Below are 19,876 nucleotides of genomic sequence, written 5' to 3'. Positions count from 1 at the left end.
CAGACTCCATTCCCCTCGATAGCCCTAATAAGCCTTCTTTGCCTCAATTGCAATTAGAATTTATCTTCCTTTGAAGTACAATTCTGGACACTCACTTCTTATTCATTATGAGCTTTTCCAGGACCATTTAAGACACTAATATCTCTCTCTCTCTCTCTCTCTACCCACAGGCAGCATAGGATCACATTTCCTTCCCCTGCAGAGGAATCGAGATGTGGCAGCTCATAACCTGTCACAGGATCTCTTAGTACACACTACTCTCAGTTTTAAACTAGTCACCTCTAGCCTTCGACAAAATCATTATCAATACCCACATCTTGTAGGTGTGGGGATTTAGTACATGTGCACTTAGTACATTTTAATTCCATTTCTATTATAGAAAATCTGTAGGATGGAGAACGGTATAATGCCCTGGTCTTCCTCTACAGGAATACCTCCAGCTATCAAAGCACCTGGTGGTCCTACATCTGTCTCAGTAGTACACAGAAATAATGATCAGCTACAGGATACAAGGAACTCCACTGGAATACTCTTCCAGACAGCTAAAATTATACCACTTTACCTGCAAGAAAATCAGTTTCCCCCAGATTAGTCACGTCAATAACAAGTCCATTGATTTACACTCTGCCTGCTTGAACAGAGTGGCAATTTGGGGCTTTACATCTGGTCACAACATATTACAGCTAGAAAGTAATTTTACGGTATTAATACAAATTTTTAAAATTTTATTCTTCACTTAGTTGAGTAAAACTTTGGTTTAGAAAGTTTTGTGCACACTCAAAGGCTTAAGAGAACCAACTTGTTATTCTCTGTATGTGGAAGTCTGACCCCACTGCACAGCATTTCCTCCTGCAAGCAGAAAGACTCTGCCAAGTGCTAAGCAGGAAAGATTGCTTCTGTTGCTGATGTGTCCCATGCCAGATGTTTTAAGATGCACAAATACATTAAAAGTGAAGATTAACAATAGTGAACTAGTCAGAGCCATTCATTTTTAAGCAGAATACAGAAAGTCATTTTCCTAGAATGTTTGTGTAGTTTGAAATGAATCTCCTTTTGTTTAGTTCAGTGACTGTTAGCAGAGTCACAACAGTTTTATACAGGTTTAATAGGAATTCGTAATATTCAGCACTGTATTCAGCAGCTGCTATAATAACCTTTTAAGTGAAAGTTTTCAAACAAGTTTGACAGTCTTAAGCATTCCCCACCCAAGCTCAAAATAAACGTATCTCAGCTTTTCCTTGGATGATATTTACAGGCAGTGACTTAACTGAAAAATTACTAAAGTCGAAAGCCATGGACCAAACAAAAACCTCATTTTTATTCAGGCTAATAAAATGCTGCTGCAGGGCCCTAAGTGGTGAGTGTGACTTTCCTAAAACTGATGGCACAAGAGACTATTAAATTATTTACCCTCCCCTGACCTCTGGAAGGGCACATAAAAGAATCCAGAAATCCCAATTCAAGCCCCTCAGAGGGCGTTTTGACCTCTTGTCTTGCCCTGATCTGCTTCAGTGCAAGTTTTGCAATTTCTTCTGCACCAAAGTGTAACAGGCCCAAGGATGAGAATAACTGCATTTCTTCCCATGCTCCCAAAGCAACCCAGGACAGCTTTTGGCTCTTCTCTGGCTTGACTGGGTACAGAGTTTTCCTTATCCAATGTGCAGGAAAGTGCAGGCAGCAAGTACCTTAAAGTGATTCCCAGGTGCCTGGACACTCCACAGCAGAAATTAGTATTTCTTTTGGGGAATCAAAGTACTGAAAATTTGAAACTGTTTATGATGCTGATAAAGGGAAGAAAAAAGAGGAAAGAAAAGAAAGAAAGAAGATACATTTATACTGTACATTAAATCCCATCCCTAGTGGAGGTTTGGAGATTTCAAAATCCTTTCCCAACTCACAGCTCTAAGCAGTCCTCTCCAAAGGGCAAAAAAGGAACAATCTGCTAAAGATATCGAAGGCTTCACTTTGCCTACGATGCAATTAGTTTGCAGCTGACATCTCCACATTTCTCTGGAGGGGAAAAATATAATACTGGGCTATTCCACAAAAATATGGCACTTGTGTCCAAAAAAAAGATCACTCAGATGTCTAAGTTTGTAGAAAAGTTTATTTTACGTGGCTATCACAAGAAAAAATGGCAAGAATTTAATATATATACAATGCAATTCAAAGATTCTGAGAGCCTTTAGAGGGATAAGGATGTTGACAGATTTTGTGACAGGACATAATCCAGTTATTTAATTTTTCCAGGATACAGTGGTATGTTTAGTATGACTGCTATAAATGTCAGCCTTGTGGACTGAAACTCATTTTGTTCCATGATCCCCAATCTCTCAAATAAGGAAATAAGATGCTTACTTAGGGATTAGTCTGTAACAGCCAAACGATGACCCAATGCAGTTACTTTTATCGAATACATCCCAGTGTAGCCCCTGCCTAGAGCACTGAAACTACTACGACTAGAGCTGAACTCCCCGCAGCATTCCTGACAGCACAGAGAAAAATCGTGTCACTGTCACAAATGTATTTTCAAGCTGTTACTCTCACATCATCACCATCAAGTATCCCACTTATTTTCCCCTTTCTCAAACATCAACTACTAGTTTTTTCACAGGAGTATCTCTACCATTTATCCATCCCACAGGAGGCTTTTTTCTGTCTCCACCTCTTCTCCAGCCTCCCCCTGTCCCATCAGTCATGCGAGCCACTACTGGCCAGTCATTTTAATATACAGGCAAGTTCACACTTCCCTTTCTTTCATATAAATAGATACTCATAAAAGAGACAGAAGCCCATTAAGCAATTTAGTATAAAGCTATGCAGGTAAGAGGACACATCACCCTTGTTAGTAAATGACAACAGCCTCATAATGATGTGCTATGAACCATTTCCACTGCTTGAGAAATAGTTCTGTTTTCACCACAATTAAGCATCATCATTTTAACAGGCTGATTCTTCCAAAAGTATTCCCTTTGTCTAAGTACAGACAATGTATTCATTACAAAGCTAAATTTTAAAGAGTAAATTAAAGTGTTTTCATTAACAGTATGCTTCCTCTTAGAAAAGATGAGATTGACTGACTTAACCCTGAACTTCAGCAAGCAATCTTTATATGCAAGTAACAAGAAATCTTGGAGTTGTAAACATACAGCTTGTATAGAGAAGGGCTTTTCATTTTAACACAATGGATAGGGAAACAAAAGTTTTTAAATTCTTATTCACAAGACTGAAATGCAGTCATACCTGACCATGACTGTTTATATTGTAGCTTAGAGCCACGGAATGAATTTTACTGTTTTAGTTACCCAGACACGCAATTAGTAGTTCAGCAGCCTTTCCTTTCTAATTGATCTGTTCACATGACAAATGATGAACATCTCACTTGTCAGTGTCTTAAGCAGTAGTTTCAAGATCTGAAGTGTTTGACAGAGCTGCTGGAACATTTGAAATTTTACTACCTCACTTTCCTAATTAACACATGAGCTCCAGACAGCCAAGTTGACATTTTACAGTTAGGCAAAGGAAGTTGCCGCAGTTCTATTAAACACTGAAAGTTTGAAGATCTAATGTATTTTCTTAAAAGGCACATGGAAATTAAACTGATGCTTTCGCACCATGACCTGGAACTACAGTTCACTGCACTTTCGCCCAAGATAGTTTAAAAAAAAACTTCATCAAAACAATTAAGATGTAGCAGCACACGCTTTCCTCACTCTGAAAGAACACAAATCTTTAACACTGCAAGTGAAATGCAAAAAATTTCTTATCTGCCACTTCATGCAAGATGATGTAGGTTAACAGCTCACATAATGATACTGTTTTATGATGAAGATAATATTGTTGTTGCAAGCAGAGACCTTTTTTTACCTCAAAAATGTTGGAAGAGGAAGGAAAACTCTCAGTAGTTAGTTTGAGAAAGTAAAATTTAACATGCCACATGCCCCAATCAGAGAGGAAATACCGGAGAGTAGGGAGATAATAGACTCTGAGGCTTTAATGAATTTAATATTTTGACCCAAAACAGAATTGTCCCAACAATTTTAATGAAGCAAATTACTCATTCAAGTAGTGTCTAGATTCATTGCATGAAGTCTTTCAGCTGATACTGGCAGGAGATTAAACATTTAAATATTTACATATTTAAAATGAACATTTAGATGTTTAAGTGTAGGTTATTTGGAGTATTTATCACTTTTGTTTATTGTTAAATTCTGTTTTATCTTAACAGCATTTGTTTACATGACACTAAATCTAAGAAGGCCTGTATTCATAACACTTAACAATTTCTAAAAGGCCAGAATGAAGTTTTACTTCCAAAATTAGTTCTCTCATAGGCTCTGCATCTTATCTGCCAAAATCCATCAGTATCTTTGGCCACAGTTGTAGAAATGAAACAATTTGAAAGCCCATCTGAAAACTTCTATATATGTATAATAAACAATCTGTAAAAGTGTATTTTTATGACTCCCACAACCTACTAACTTGTAGCCACAAAAGGGAGTTAAATATTGCATGAACAAACTACAATTTTTGTTGTCTAACATTTAGTTGCTACAGTCATACCACACTGGAAAAAGATCAAAACTCTGAACAGACCAGTTGAGTGACAAAATCTATATAATATTAAATGCTTGCATTCTCAACATCTTTAAAAACCTGGGCTAATGTCTTAATTTGTAGTGAAAAATGAAGTTTAGATTGCACAGATTTTGTATGTGTGTTTTATAACCAGTGGTTCTATTTTCACTGTGGTCTTCAGAAACTATTTGCAGTAACAGATAACAGACCAATATTTTGAGTATTTAAACTTTTATGAAGGACCACAGTTTATGACTGACACCTTCCTTTTTACAGAGCTCTTTACAGTTTTTGTATTCTTTTCAATTCTGCTCTAGAACATATTTTTTGAGGGAAAGTTCTTCTTCCCTACAGTGTTTTTTCTTAAACACAAAAATATATCTAAACAAGTCTCAGAAAGTTGCATCCATAAATAAAATTCTCTCTCAGAAACAAAGGAACACAAGTTAATATTCACATTACTTTTGCAATCTGAGATACTTATTGCCAGCTCTCATACTTACACTACCACAGCAACAGACCAAATCTTTCCTTAGACTTCTTTATACTGAAACAGAGGTCGTGTAAACAGACAGCAACAAAGAACCACGAGCAAGAAGCTCTACAGTCTGAATACCCTTGAATTCAACTTTCATTCTCCAATGCTCATCATGCAAAAGCACAATATAGGACTGGTCGTCAAATCCAACCATCCACGACAGTGACGGACCATGCACTTTGTCACCACCACAAACCACCTCTTAGTTGGTATACTGATTCCTCCTAATTCTGGGAGAATGACTTGTGGATCTCACTTCTTCAGTGCAGGAAAAAAAAAAAAATAAGCCAAGAAACTTCCTTCTAATTTGTAGCCTAAGTTTTTTCAAACTGATGGTGGAAAAAGCACCAAAGAAGAAATGTAACTCTTTAGATTTCCTTCTCACAGTTCATCAGCAAGAAGTGATACAACCCTTTACTACTCAGTACTTCAGAGTGACCTTCAGTGCTCTATTTCATTGTTAACACATTCTATTTCATAGGAAGCCTGCTTATCTAGTATAAAAAAAAAAATCCTTTGTTCATTTATGAAGTCACAAGGACTTTTGCTTTTCTTGAGGGGGGAAAAAAGCTAGTACTTGCCAAAACATACTCTAGTAATACAAAGCAGATGATCCTTTCATTTGCTTCAAATTACAAGTAACTTGTTTTCAATCAGCAATTACATACAATTCCCAAACTCAGTTACATCATCTGGTTTGATAGTTATCACATACATCAATCGTAAGACTAAAATGCTGACACACTCTAGTTTGAAATGGCAACATGATGTAAACACTCAAAAAAAAAGTTTGAGAATAGCTACCAAACTTTATCCATACTAAGTTTGCTGCATTATTTAACGTCTATCAAATATGGAGGAAGTTGCATTCACTTTATTGCAGAAAATTCTGTTTTTAAAGATTTAGTCAGGAAAAAGATTAAGCCTTACCTCTGGTTTACTGAGGCTGGATGACACAAGAGAACCTGATCCCACATCCAGATCCCACTGTTTTCGCCCACTGTTTTCTGGATCCAGTGCAGCAATTCGTCCATCCAAAGTGCTGATAATTACTAGAGATCTGCAAGTTGGAAGCATTCACAGTCAAAACTACAGCAGTATGGAGTTTATCTATTAGCTGCTTTCCATATTTAATAAGAGTGTAACTCCAACTTTGAAATTAAGTCTATATATTCTGCAAAACAGCAATTTAACACAGTAGCTCTACCTAGACCAACAAGAGAGAGTAGAAAAGCTGAAATCTCTGGCTGAATGTCATGAACTAATTTACATGCTGCTGTAAGACACTTGCAGAATTCAGTTTCAGGGGAAGAGAGTTGACTTTTTGCTCCCATATGCAGGTGTTACCACTACTACACTGAATGAGATCATCTTCTTTTGAGATATTTATACAAGCAGTATAGATCCTATTTTTTCCAGTCCCTTCCACACTGATCTTTAATACAACATTTCAAAGCAACCTAAACCTGGAACTATTAACCCAGCAAACCAGTACGTAAGAAATATTAAGTCGCAACTAAGTTTTCAATACCTCTGGATGAAATATCAAAATCCTGGAGATTTGACAAGTCCTGGAATAAAACAAGTCTCACCTAAGGGGGACACAGGACACTAGAAACAATCTCCAATATCTGCAGACAACAAAGTGAGCAAAGTGCCTTATGCAGCTCAGGCTCTAAGTAGCCTCTCTGTCTGGGGATACATGGTAATGGCAGGCTAGCTGTTGATTTCTACAGTGCCTGAAGCTCATCAATTTTAATCTTGTTTCTTACACAGCAGTACAATTGGAATAAGCATTTCTGATTGGGCTAGAATTCAAGCATTAAAAAAAAGCCCCCCAAAAAAACAAAACAAAAAACCTAAACAACACATCAGAGACAAAACACTGACAAGGCATTTTTGAAGGGCCTTTTTTTCCGCTTCAAGATTGTTTCAGTGTGACCTGAAAAAGCTGGGATGTGCTGGCAGTTTGGGCTTGCAGCAGGCTCGCTAACCTTCAAAGGCTGTGGGAGCAGAGCTCCGTCACTTTACAGACTGCTTGCACTGAGGGGGGCTGGATCTAGTGACCCAGAAGGACCTTTACAGACATTGATTTCAGTGAGAATAAGGAACTGTGCAAATAAACCTGATGGGCAGATTAACTGGTTTTCGGCAGGGGTGAAAGGGCAGGGGGGGATGTAATGCACACACAGACATGTATATGAATCATTACTTTAAACAATAAGAGAGACTAAATTACTGTGTAGAACTGAAGTCAAATGTATTCACTTAAAAGTTACCAGTGCAGCAAGCTGAAGTTTAGAGAGGAAATGATGCAGGCTATCGTTTTTCTTTGAAGAGGGAAAAACTTTAAATCCTTAAAAAAGGATCATGTTCAAGGAGAGGGGCTTATTACATCACCTACAACAAAGGTCATGTAAAACATTGCAGTTTTACACGTGAAAGTAACCCACACATTTTATCAGACCTTATATTGTACTATAGCACTACATTTTTAATAAACAGAAAATTAAATATATCTTTAACTTGTACCAAAAATAATGTAGCAGCTCCTACTTCTGAAGGTGGCCAAGCATCACATTCCTCCAAAAGCTTAGTTTAAAAAACTGTTAGAAAAACACCAATTATGCAAATATTTGAACAGTAGAATACATGGTTTTTTATAAGCTGAGTACATATCATTATTCCAACTGTACAGAAAACAAGACCAGGTTAATCATAAACTGGATTGCAGGAGACTATTTATTCTCAAGTACCATAAACAAGTGTTCACACACTAAAGGCCTTGGACACACATTTAAGAGAATCTGCTTTCTTTATCGTAAAATAATTTATCTGAAGCCCTCTAGCATTGCATAAAAATATTATTCCAAGTGGATCCATTTAAATTTTATGTTGATCCAGCTGACAACTAGGCTATAAAAAAGGTAGAAGAGGAGCTAGAATGGAGGGAATTTTGGCAGTAACACTGTAGAGAAGAAAAATCCTAAAAATCACACTGTGAAATGTTTCCTTCCCATCTACTGCCATTGTTTTCCTTTATCTAACTCTTCCCGCTTGACTTCTCACTCAAGTAACAAATGTTTTATGTCTTTGTATCTTACCTTTCCATATCATCTTTCCCCACCAGATGCAAACCCCAACCTTCCCCAAGAGTTTTATTATTCAAGCCTCGCCACCCAAGACGGCAGGTTTGGAATCTGTACCTGCATCATGACCTCCGGTCATCCAAACCACGATGTAACTGCTCTTATGCTTTAAGTTTAGCTGATTAGAAAAGGATGAAAAAAAATCATGCCTTCGGAGGGAACCTTTGTACCAATAGCACACACTTTGAGAAACTTGTTTAAACAACTGCTACTACATACTCTAAAAAGCCTCACTTCTTTTGGGTGCAGTGGTACTCTTTATTAGTCCCCTTGGCCACCAGCTCTATCATGGACTTTGTTTCACAAACTCCACCTATTGAGCAAACACTTTGATGAGACACAGGACAGGACCAGCTCAGCTATACCTAAATCTTGCTGTGGCTACCTTTAGAACTGGAACTAGGTGCAAAAAAGCATGCATTTCTCTCTGCTTTTTTAGAGTGACTCATTTTGAACTAAATAGTTATGGTTTTCCCATCTTCATCTTGCTCTTCAACAATAATCCTCTGTGTTAGGAAAAAAACTGCTAAAAATCCTTTCTCTTGTAATAAAATCCTTCATTAGTCTATTTTTCTGTAAATTAAATTCTTAATACCTGTTCTCCCCATCTCTGACCAACTCCAGTGAGTTAAAATCCTGTCACTTGAATTCTAATTGGTATAAGATCTGCAATTTGTCTGCATGTGCTCTAGACCCATGCTGGTGTTACACTTTCTCACTATCAGATCTTCCTTTTCTGAAGTTTCTCCCCTCACTCTGTGAGATTCCACTGCTTGCAGCTTTGCATACTGAGAGTATGAAGTGGTGACAAGAGATCTTCCCATCTTTCGGTAGTCAACCAAGCACTAGATTAACACATTCTGGTAAAAGCAATTTAGGCAACTACTTCAAGAAATTATTTCAGAGCTTAAAAACAAGCAGGCAACTTGCTTTTTGTCACCCCACTGTGCTATCATAAGTTTACTGTAGTGTACTGTGCTCAATTCTTACAGCAAATTCTTACAAGCACCAATAGAACATAACCATGATTCAAGAATAAAGAGCTGTCCTTGCAGCCATCGCTTTCCAAGCCTTCGCTGGCTGAAGAAGTTAGGACTGTACCTGCAACTCCACTACATTAAACTGAAATAGTGATATTCTGGATGCATCTTTGGGACACCTAATCAACAAGTTGCAAGGAGAAGAAATTCCTGCATGCATTGGGTCTGGCCGAGATGGAGTTAATTCTCCCCACAGCAGCCCTCATGGTGCTGTGCTGTGTATTGGTAGCTAGCAAGGTGTTGATAACACACCAGTGTTTCGGCTACTGCTGAGCAGTGCCAGCACACATCAAGGCTGTCTCTACAACATTTCTTTTCCCCCTCAGCAGCAGGCTGGGGGTGGGCAAGATCTTGGGAGGGGACACAGCCAGGACAGCTGACCCAAACTGACCAAAGGGATATTCCATACCATATGACGTCTGCTCAGCAATTAGAAACTGAGAGATAGGGGGAGGAACAGGGCAGGGGCATTTGTTTGGTTTTTTTGTTTGTTTGTTTTTTTTTTTTTTTTTTTTTTTTTTTTTACAAAGTTTGTCTTCCAGAGTAAGGAGTATGCATACTGAAGCCCTACTTCCCAGGAAGTGGCTGGACATCACCTGCTGATGGGAAGTAGAGAATAATCTTTTACTTTTTGCTTTGCTTCCGCACGCAGCTTTAGCTACATTAAACTGCCTTTACCTTGACCCACAAGTTTGGGGTTGTTTTTCCATCTTATTTTCTCCCCTCCCTGCCTTGCTGAGGAGGGGAGTGATAGAGGGGCTTGGTGGACACTTGGCATCCAGCCGAGGGTAAACCACCACACTGCATTAACTTCTATTTTGGGTAAGCCTGAAAAACTCTGTTGTTCTCTGCAAAACGATACCTTATCACCAGCTTTATCAACACCACCTCCTGACTGGGGTAAAGCTTAAGGACTACCTTGACCAAAGAAGCCAGCTTCCAACAACAGACAGGTTTTCTAAGAACACTACCAAACTAGACCTCGATTCTGCATACCATCCCACACAAAACACAAAATGTTACCCAACTTCAAAGGTAAAAAGGTCAAAAGTCACAACTGTAATGCCAAGGAAGCAAGGACGATAGAGACAAACAGCATCAAGGCTGCAAATTCCTGAAACGGCAAGACATTTATTGAAAGTAAATCATGGACTGTACTAGAGAGTGAATCACATCACGCACATACCAGAGAAGGGAAAAAAAACCCACCAACACAAAACCAGAATTGCAATAGTCGCCACAAGCCTGGACCAAAACAAAAGAAATACAGAAAGGAATCACTCCAAACTAGGCAGTTACTTAAAACCCAAGATCCATCAACCAGGCACCTGAAAAACAAACATCAGTAAAACGATGAAGACACTTACTTACTTCACCTTGCCTTGCACTGCTGCTCCAGAATGTATTATGAACCAAGTGAGGGAGAACAAAATCCCTTCTGGGCCCTTACAGATGGCCAGCAGAAGGACTAAAGCAAGCAGCCAGCACAACATAGCACACATGAAGATAACTGTAGTCACGGCAGCTGGCAGAGACTAAGTTTATACTATAGAGTCAGATTTTATTTGCACTTTGTGAATATGAAAACACATCTGGACACACTTCCCCCACCCTGACCATCTACAAACAGCCCCTACGGTTAAATGAAAATGTTTTCTTACCATTTCCTATCTTCTTTTGCTCACAGACATAATCTTATTATTGAAGTGCAATTATAATGTTCCTCCTTGAAACTATGCAAAATACCTACCACAAACTTCCAGATACATTGACAAAAGCCCAGTCCAGGTTCTTAAACCCATTGTTAATGTCCCATCATGAACACAGCCCATTTTCTGAGATCAGGTGGCCTGAGCACAGCTCTGTTCTACTTCATAGCAATGAAGCTACCTGATTTACCTACCAAGTGGAAAAAAAAAAAGGGGGCTAAGATTGCAAGAGAACATGTAAACAAGATAGAGGAGGAACACTTATTTAGCTCATCCACACCCTTTCACTGTGCAAAAACCTTGTATTGTATTTATTCAAATAAGTTGGTTTTGTTAGAAAAACAAAGCAGAACTTATTTTGGTATGGCATTTACCATTGTTCCTGTTTCATTTTAAAAAACCCCAACATCCCAATACCCTCAAAAGCCATTTGGGATATTGCAAAGACATCTGTTTGTCAAACTTGAACTCTAAACAGCTATTCCAATTTTAAAACCTGCATGTTTGTATGTAAAGAGCATGGTAATTCACTAACCCTCACGCTTTCTTCTAGAAAATTAAAAAATCCTCAAACCCAAGATGATTACATTCATTTGCCTAAAGCAAAAACAATAGGGATTTGGATTTTTGGTTGAGGGTTGTGTTGTGTTTTTTTTTTTAAGATTATACTAACCTGATATCTTGAATTGATATTTTATTGCTGAAGAACAATTAGCTGAGGTGAGTAAAGATCTCACAAATATAGATTAAAAAAATAAAGAAATGCAGGCAAATACTATGGGCAGGCAGTCATTCTATTTTTATTTGATGACAGCAAATCTATTCCTATGCACTAATCAATTAGAGAACAGCTACATTTAATCTCAGGCTTAAATTACTAAAGTGAACATCTTTAGTGCATTTCACTTAGCTCTAGTAGTCAAACAGAAAATTCCTTTTAAAATATTTTCAGGGCTAAATAAATGAAGGTCTTATTAAAAATGGAATACAGTAAAATTGTCATAAACTATGTCAGATTTTGATAACCTGACACACAAAAGAATGATCCCGTTGCTAATAAGTGAATAGATTTTCCTCAAAGAAATCAGGAACCAAGTTATCAGCCAGTTTCTTGCTCGAAGTGAATGCTCGGGTATACTAAGAAAAAGCTTTGGGCTTTTCAGTTTTTGAACAAGTTGTCAAATATAGTAGGCATTTAGTCATGCTCTTCTTCCTTTAAACTCTGGCTGCGGCTTATCACCTCATCTTTCTCAGCCAATTCAGAAACAGACTGGAAACAGCTCAGTAACATTTCTGCACTTGAGTCATTCATTAAAATCTTCTTTTTGCCAGAGCTTCTTACCACACACGGTTATTAAGTATTTTATTTCCCCTTGTTATATTCTGAAACTTGTTCAGCAATTTGTCTTGCATGTTTGGCTTCCCTTCGAGCCTACACCACTGCCTGCGTTTAACAGACAATTAAGTAAACAGGAGAACCGTGTTTTCTTTAAAAGAAAGAGAAAAGATGACAGAAGGGGATACGATGCTCTGAACAACTATGAGTTGCAGGTGTTGGAAGGAGCTTATAGTACAGATGCAGGGCTTTTGCGTCTCCTTCAGCACTGCCACCCAGTAACAGGTCAAGGAAAGGACCGAGACTTGGTGTTGCCAGGGTAAGTAGACAGGTCAGACGTCACATAGCATGACATCCGGCAGCTTGTTTGTCTAAGAATTAAGGCACCCCTTCTTCTTACTAACAACCACAAAAAGAAGGAGTATCTCAGCAATGGTGAAGTCCTGAAACACCCTCAGCGACGGTCAGGTCCTGAAGTACCCTTTCCTTACTGCCACAGCCCGTCCATCGCTGCCGCGCTCCTTCCAGCCCCATCGCAGGACTCATCTCTTCCACCCCTTCGCCTCTCCTCCCGCCTTCACATACTTCCCTGCGTGTCCCTACACTTCAACCCCACGCACTAGCTTGTTTCTCCACGCACCCCCTTCCCAGCGCCCCGGCCCCTCTAATAACAACCCGCAGCCCAACTCTCCTGCCTCCCTTCTCCGCTCTCCCCAAACTACTGACCCCCCAGGCGCTGTTCCCCTGCAGCGCTCCCCCCTACCCCGAGCCCGCTCCCGCACGACCCCCGGCACCGCGTAGCTCCTTTCCCGCCCACCGCCCCCTCCCCGCAGCCCCAGGCACCGACCCCGGGCGCTGCTCCCTCTCTCACCCGAGGCACTGACCCCCGCCCCGGGTACCGGCCCCCGCCAAGCACCCCCGAACCGGGCGCTAACCCCCTCCCCGGCACCTCCGGGCACTGACCCCCCCACCCGAACAGCCGACCCCCCTCAGCAGCCCCAGGCCCTGACCCTCACCCCAATCACCGACCCGCCCGCCCACCTGCCGCCGGTCCGGGCCTCTCCGCTCTCCTCAGGCTCCTGCTCGCCGGGCGCCGCGGGGGCCACACCGGCCTCATCGTCCTCCACCGTCACGTCAGCGGAACCGGCCGGCAGAGCGGCGGGAGCGGCGGCCGCCCCCAACCCAAAAGCGGCCTCCACAGCCGAGGCATCGCCCGGCGGCGGCTCCGGGCCGCCCGCCGCCACCCCTAACACCACCAGTAACGTGAAGGCGGCCAGAGCGCTGCGGTACCGCGGCCCCCGCATGGAGGGGCCCCGCCTCGCCCGCCGCCACCGGCCGTTAGGACATGAACGCTGCCGCCGCTGCCAACGCCGCCGCCACAGAATGGGCGCCCGCCGCGCGCCGCAGCCCTCCCCGCGGCGCCCCGCCCCACCCCGCCCGCTCGCCACGTACCGGCACTCCGCGCGCAGCCGCCCCTGACAGCACCGCCCGCCCCTTCGCGGCGGAGAGGGAGACCATTGGATCGGCGTCACGCCACTCCGCCCGCCGCTTCCTCTTGATTGGCGCGACCGGCGACGAGGGCGGGAAGGAGCGGTGTTTGTCAACAGAGCCGCCGGACCAATTGGAGTCACGCCGCTCTCTCCCCTCCCTCCACTGCTTCCTCGACCAATCGAAAGCGCATGATTCACCGACCTGCTCTGGGATTGGCGGATCCGGCTCGCCACACGTGCTGCTGACTGGAGCGCCGGGCGGCGTGGCCCCACCCCTTCCCAGCCGGCCCTCCGCCGGGCTGGAGACGTGGCTGTTCCTCCGTGTCGGCAGGGCGGGGCCAGCGGCGCGTACCACGGTGCGCACGGGACGGGGTGGGGGAGGTACACGGGTAAAGTGCCCTCCCCCCCGGGGCGGAATGGGCTCGTCGGGCGGGAAGGGCGCGGGGCCCGCAGTGTGCCCCGGGCGCTCTGAGGTAACGGCCGGCTGAGGTGAGGGTAAGTCTGTGTGCAACCATACCCACACCAGCACGTATAGGCTCCACTGAGGTGCCCGTAGCGGCCATCCCCCTCCTCAGGCCGGCGGTCTCCTCAGGCACCCTCTCCTGCTGAGTGCCCTGCGTCCTTCAGGAAAAGATACAGTGGGGTCAGCTGCTCCCCTGAGGAGCTCGTTCCCCCATTAACGGCTGCCCCAGCTCCAGCGGAGGGGGTGGGTATGTATGTGACAACATGGTGACTGGTAGGCCCAAGAACGGCTGCCCCAGTGTGCTGGCCAAACAGCCTCAGAAGCCATCTGTGGTACGTTCAACTCATGTTTCCTCCATGTATTGAAAGACTTTGATTTCCTTTATCAGGCAGGTAACACCCCTGCACCTTTCAGGGGGCATTTTTTGCCCCTTCCAGCAGTTAAAATTACCTCTGCTCAGGGAACAGGAGGGGCTGCTTGTTCAGTTCTATGGCCGAGGCTGGCTGTTGCCCACACCAACTGCCTGCCAATGGCCTGCAACGGATCTTCCATCACTTGGGCTGTTACCACGAGCCTTTCTATGTCAATATTCATCCCTGTAGAAGTAGGTATGTAGTTTATCAAGCCACACCTTTATCATCTTTGTAACAAAACAAATTAGTTACAAACTTTAATTCTCTTCGTAAGGCCTCTCCTCCAGTCCTTAAATTAGAGTTTTTTGTCCCTCCCCTTTTCCATTTTTTTTCAGCACTGAATTTCAGAACACGGAGATCAGGGTGCTGTGTTTATCCAGGGGTATAAAAGGCTCTGGTATATCCCTAGGCGTGCCTCCCCTTTGCACAGGGGCAAAGGCTGACTAGGGCATTAGCACGCAGCACGATGCTTTTCTTCCTCTGTGTATGTGTACATACTAGAGATACGTGGCTTTGCATTTGACTGTCGTACGAGGCAGTCCCTTTATCCTGACCCAGTTCATCATGTTTTGAACAGCCCTTGTCATCCTGATCGTACCACTCTGCTCATGTGGATGGCATCTGCAAATTGAATTAGGAGTGATTTTGTATTTACTTCCAAATGACTAATGAAAATATTGATTACTTACATGTGTAGTACATCACACATGATCCTGGACGGATCCCATTAGAAGTAGCTTTATTCAGTAATGATTTATAACCAGTTTAAAAAAAAAATAAAAATCTATGCGTCCAGTGTTTAATATATGCTTAACTGATGCATTATTACCCTGTTTTTTCATTAAAATACTGTGCAGTTCTAAAAAATCCTTTAAAGAGTTTATTACACCTTTCAGAGAAAATTGAATTATTTGTTGTTTTCTTGAAGCATGAAATAAGATTTGTATTAGACCACTGACTGGCATTACTAATTCTTTAATCTGAGTCACATACCAACTTTTTTTGGTATTTAGCCAGGAACTGTTCTTACATCTACATTTACTGCATATCATACACTGTCCTTTCTGAAGACAGATACCAACCTGGCACTTTTTTAGTTTTCTGGAATTGCCCTAGTATATCAAGGTTTACTAAAGATGAACATCAACAGACAAGCCAGCTGTTTCAGAGCTACTGGGCCACAGTTGTCTCTAGAAGACGAGCTTCATTGGTTACTAATGGACTTAAATTTATCACATCGCTGTTGAGTAATCCACCCACATATCTTCCTGCTTCTTTACAAACATAGATCATAAATGTTCAATGAACACTTCTGCATCATTATTGACATTTTAATCATGCCCATCTAGTAATGGGCCTGTACCATTACTAGGGTTTTCTGGGATTTAGCCTTGCCAGCTATGGATTTCCTTTGATGTGCTTCACTTCCAATAACTACTCTGCTTCTCATAACTTCTCATTTATACCAACACTTTTTGATTTCCCGCTTTCCCCATTTTGGCTATTTACTTTTCAATTTTAATCACTCTCTCCAGTCCACTAATAAATTAGGAATTGTCAATGTATTTTCTCTCTTGATTTTGAAATTGTGGCTCTCTGATTGCTCAGTGAACTCTCTTTGAAAAGCTTGTAATTGCCATTTTTAGCCTTCTACCTAAATTTTTCTTCCTGCTTGCACTCTTATTTTTGGATGAGTTGGAAATACAGCTCTTTTAAAGCACCAGATGCATGCAAAGTCAGGTCATGAACACTGCTCGCCAGGCAACCACTGAAATGCAATCCATAGGTTTTTGGGTTTTTTTACTTACTTCATTATAACAAAGTCCAGAAGAGTTGACCTTGTGCTGCATGCCAAACAGCTCACGTCATTTTTAGTAACTTAAATGACATTTTATTATTGTACTCATATGGTCTTGCATTAATATTTTCTTTATTTAGGTAACTCTCTTGAGTGTCTACCTATTCATATGATTATAAAGAGTAACAAATTCCTTCTGTTTTGCTAGGTAAACCAAAGGCTTTTATTCTTTCCTTACACTTTTGGCTCTCTGCTCCCTCATTCATCTCACTTGCCCTCCCCTGCACCTGTTCCCATTTCAATTATTCCTTCTTGCATAGCAATGTTTTGAGCAGTGACGCTGAAGGGTAACTCTAATATATTTACATTTGAAACTCCATTATATTTACAGACTGTGCAGGAAAACTAGTTCTGTGCCATTCTTTTTACAGTAACGTATCTCTTGTCCCACTAGTTATTCAAGGGGCTTAGAGACAGATAGATGGTAACCACAGACCCCACCCAGCAAGTTTCAGAGCATTGGAATACTTCACAAATAGTAGATTTGCACTTCTACCTTTGTGCTGGTTCATGAAGGTTTATTGCGCTGACGGCAAAACAATAACAGCCTTGTGCAAATGTCCCTATCACACCCGTGAGTATTACCTCATTTTCTTGTATTTCTTTCCACTTCCCTCTCTCAGATCAACAGTCTTCCAATTGCAGACTTTTATTTTAGGGGGGCTCTAACAGTTTTCAGGAGAGTCCATGTTTTCCTCTAGACTCCTCCTGAGTCTACTGAGGCATAAGGAATGACAACTGTAGTCTAAAAGCTCTTTTCTCTTTTGGAAACATTTCTCTAAGGCATGGACAATGCTATTCACAAATGCTTAAGACAAACACGGCAATACAGCCGTATAATTTTCTCTCTGTATTAAAAATTTGTGCCAACAAAACCAAACTTCCTGCTTTTTGCAAAGCATGACTCACATTCTCCATTCTGTTTTGACTGACTGACATAAGAGATCTATTTCAATCATATGACAGTAACTTTAAATCTGACCAGATATTTGTGTGGAAATCAGAGCCTGTTCTTGCAGGATGGATGGATGTTAACAGGAATGGTGTTTTACGTAACTCTGCTAGAGATCTGCCTGCTTTTCTTGAATAACTTGCTCTTGGAGTAGCGAGCCGCAGCAGCGAAAGCCCATCGTGCCACCTCGTGGCTGCCCTGTACCAAGGGCCATTCTAGTCCCCTGCAAAATTATACCAGCACCCCTGCTGATGTCTTTTCACAAGCAGAATAAACCCAAGCAATTCTTCATCCAACAGATCAAACCAGAGACAAGCAGTGAAGTAAGTGTTATTCAGAAGAAATGTCACTGAACTGGAGTTGGCAGGATAAAAAATTAGGTAGTAAGAATGTAATTGCTGGGGCATGACAGGCTTGGAGAGCCACTGCCAACCAGAAAATGACTTCATCTGGAAATACGAGTTAGAAATGCTCGGTCTTCCACTTGGTTTCTCCGGTATGTTGGTGAAGTTTTACCTTCATAGGTCATGTTTTTTAGCTGTTTCATGCCTTATCAAATGAGAGAGACATACAGTTAATTGGATAAACACACCTGACACCTAGAGACTGTTGTGCCTTCACTAGGATGTCACTCAGGTTAGCTGCCCTTTTGCAACAGGTTGAAGCTTGGCTAAGAGTGCCACAGAAGATGGTCCTACAGCCTTCCCGCTCCCAACTGATTGATCTTGCTGCCTTCCTCAGGAAAGGTCAAGCAAAATTGACCTTGATTTTGGTGCTTGCTTTACCTTTCAGAAAACAAACAGCTCTCTGCCAACACGTGGAAGTAGCAGGAAAACTTGGCAAGTGATGGACCATAGGGTGGGAACGCTCCTTTTTGGGGACGGAACTGTCTTAGACCAGAGCAGCTTAAGCCAGTTACAAAACCGCCCTGTTATATGTTGTTTGGCTGAGCCAGTTCAACTTCACTCACCTGGCAAAAAGAAACTGTGTTTTTTGCCTGCGTAACAAGGTAAATCAGCACAGGGTCAGAGGAGTGCCAGAGCCAGCATAAACTCTGTACCCAGGTTGAGATGGCTGCAAGGAGTAAAGAGCAGGATCTTCCCTTTTTGTCAACAGCAGGCTGTTATCTCAGCTACTGTGTAATTTCCTAACATGTAATTTCAGCCTCAGATGCAGCATTTGGCACCCAGAATCATGCAGCCACCCTTACCAGCCCGATGGCCCAAGCTAGTCCATTCATCAGCATTGCATTTTGCTAGAGTTAACACCTTGCGGTTACCACTCTGATGGGCAAAATGTCTGTTCAAACAAAGCAGGATGAAACACCTCCCTCTGTACTGAGAAAGGATGAGAGCTGGCTCCTGGAGACGCTTTGAGACAGGGCAAACACAGGCTTGTACAAAAAGACTTTGAGCTGTTCGCAAACAGAGCAGGTTGTCACTGAAACTTAAAGAAAATCCATTTCTAAAATGTCCAATGCCTTGTTTTTGTGCATAGGCAAGGCTCAGTACACCATAAATGAAAGATTTTCCTGCATTCGCCGAAATAGTAACTTAGTGGCAGGTTCAGATAAATTGCTAACAGAAAACACCATAAGTGGAAATGTTTGCATTCCTCCAGGCACAGGCGCTGCAAGATGTGTTTCAAGCCAAAGCCATCAGCCGTTACTGTGAGGATACAAACAGGCTTTTCACCCCGTACTTAACTTCTGGGCTGATACTCTCTACACTGGTGGGATTTGAGAGATACCCACATGTAAGGACGGGCTTCCCCATGACTGTTTTTCGTTTCAGGCAGCAGTCAAACATTTAGGATACTGACAGTAGGAACCCCAAACCCAGTCAGCTGCTCCTTCAGTTTTAACATTAACGTATCATGGAAGAATGCAGTACTTAGGTCTGATTCTTTCTGAAATACATATCCCACTAGATCTGCGTATTTACATTTTATATGTGTAATTTGCAGGAAAGATCGTTGCCAGCTAGCAGAAAACACGGAACGACTGTATAGCAATCACGTGCTGCTCTTAATAGCAAGTCACCTGCTCTGTACAGAAAGGTAAGGCCTTACCACACTGAGATAAGCCTGGGTAATGATAATAGAGTCTTTGTTCAAATACCACCCCATTGTTCAAAGGCTGGTATGCCGACCCAGGGAAAACAAAAAGAAACGTTTCTAGCCCTTAAAAAAATCACAGCAGAATCACAGAGGTTGGCAACAAAACAAGTCAGTCATGTACAGAATTAAAAAAAAAAAAAAGGCAACAGCGTCTTTTCTGTTGTGCAAATAAAAAAAAAAAGTTATTCTCTACACATTGTGGCCTGACCTTGGGGTGAGTAGTAAGGGGTAA

At 42.0% G+C, this 19,876-nt stretch overlaps 1 protein-coding gene across 1 annotated transcript in view; it reads right to left on the bottom strand.

Annotated features, from left to right (window-relative positions):
* The window catches only part of EIF2AK3 (eukaryotic translation initiation factor 2 alpha kinase 3), a 45,296-nt gene extending 31,525 nt beyond the window's left edge, over positions 1-13,771 (bottom strand). The window contains exons 1-2 of the mRNA XM_054824584.1: positions 13,392-13,771; positions 6,047-6,176 (exon numbers count right to left, since the gene is read on the bottom strand). Coding sequence (XP_054680559.1) covers positions 6,047-6,176; positions 13,392-13,654 — 393 coding nt within the window. The 5' untranslated portion in view covers positions 13,655-13,771. The remainder of the gene's footprint in view (positions 1-6,046; positions 6,177-13,391) is intronic.
* Positions 13,772-19,876: the final 6,105 nt, after the last annotated feature.

This window comes from Grus americana, chromosome 4, assembly GCF_028858705.1.
Source record: "Grus americana isolate bGruAme1 chromosome 4, bGruAme1.mat, whole genome shotgun sequence".
Classification (NCBI taxonomy): Eukaryota; Metazoa; Chordata; class Aves; order Gruiformes; family Gruidae; genus Grus; species Grus americana.
Note: the sequence above shows the minus strand (reverse complement) of the source record. Positions and strands in the feature narration are given on the sequence as shown.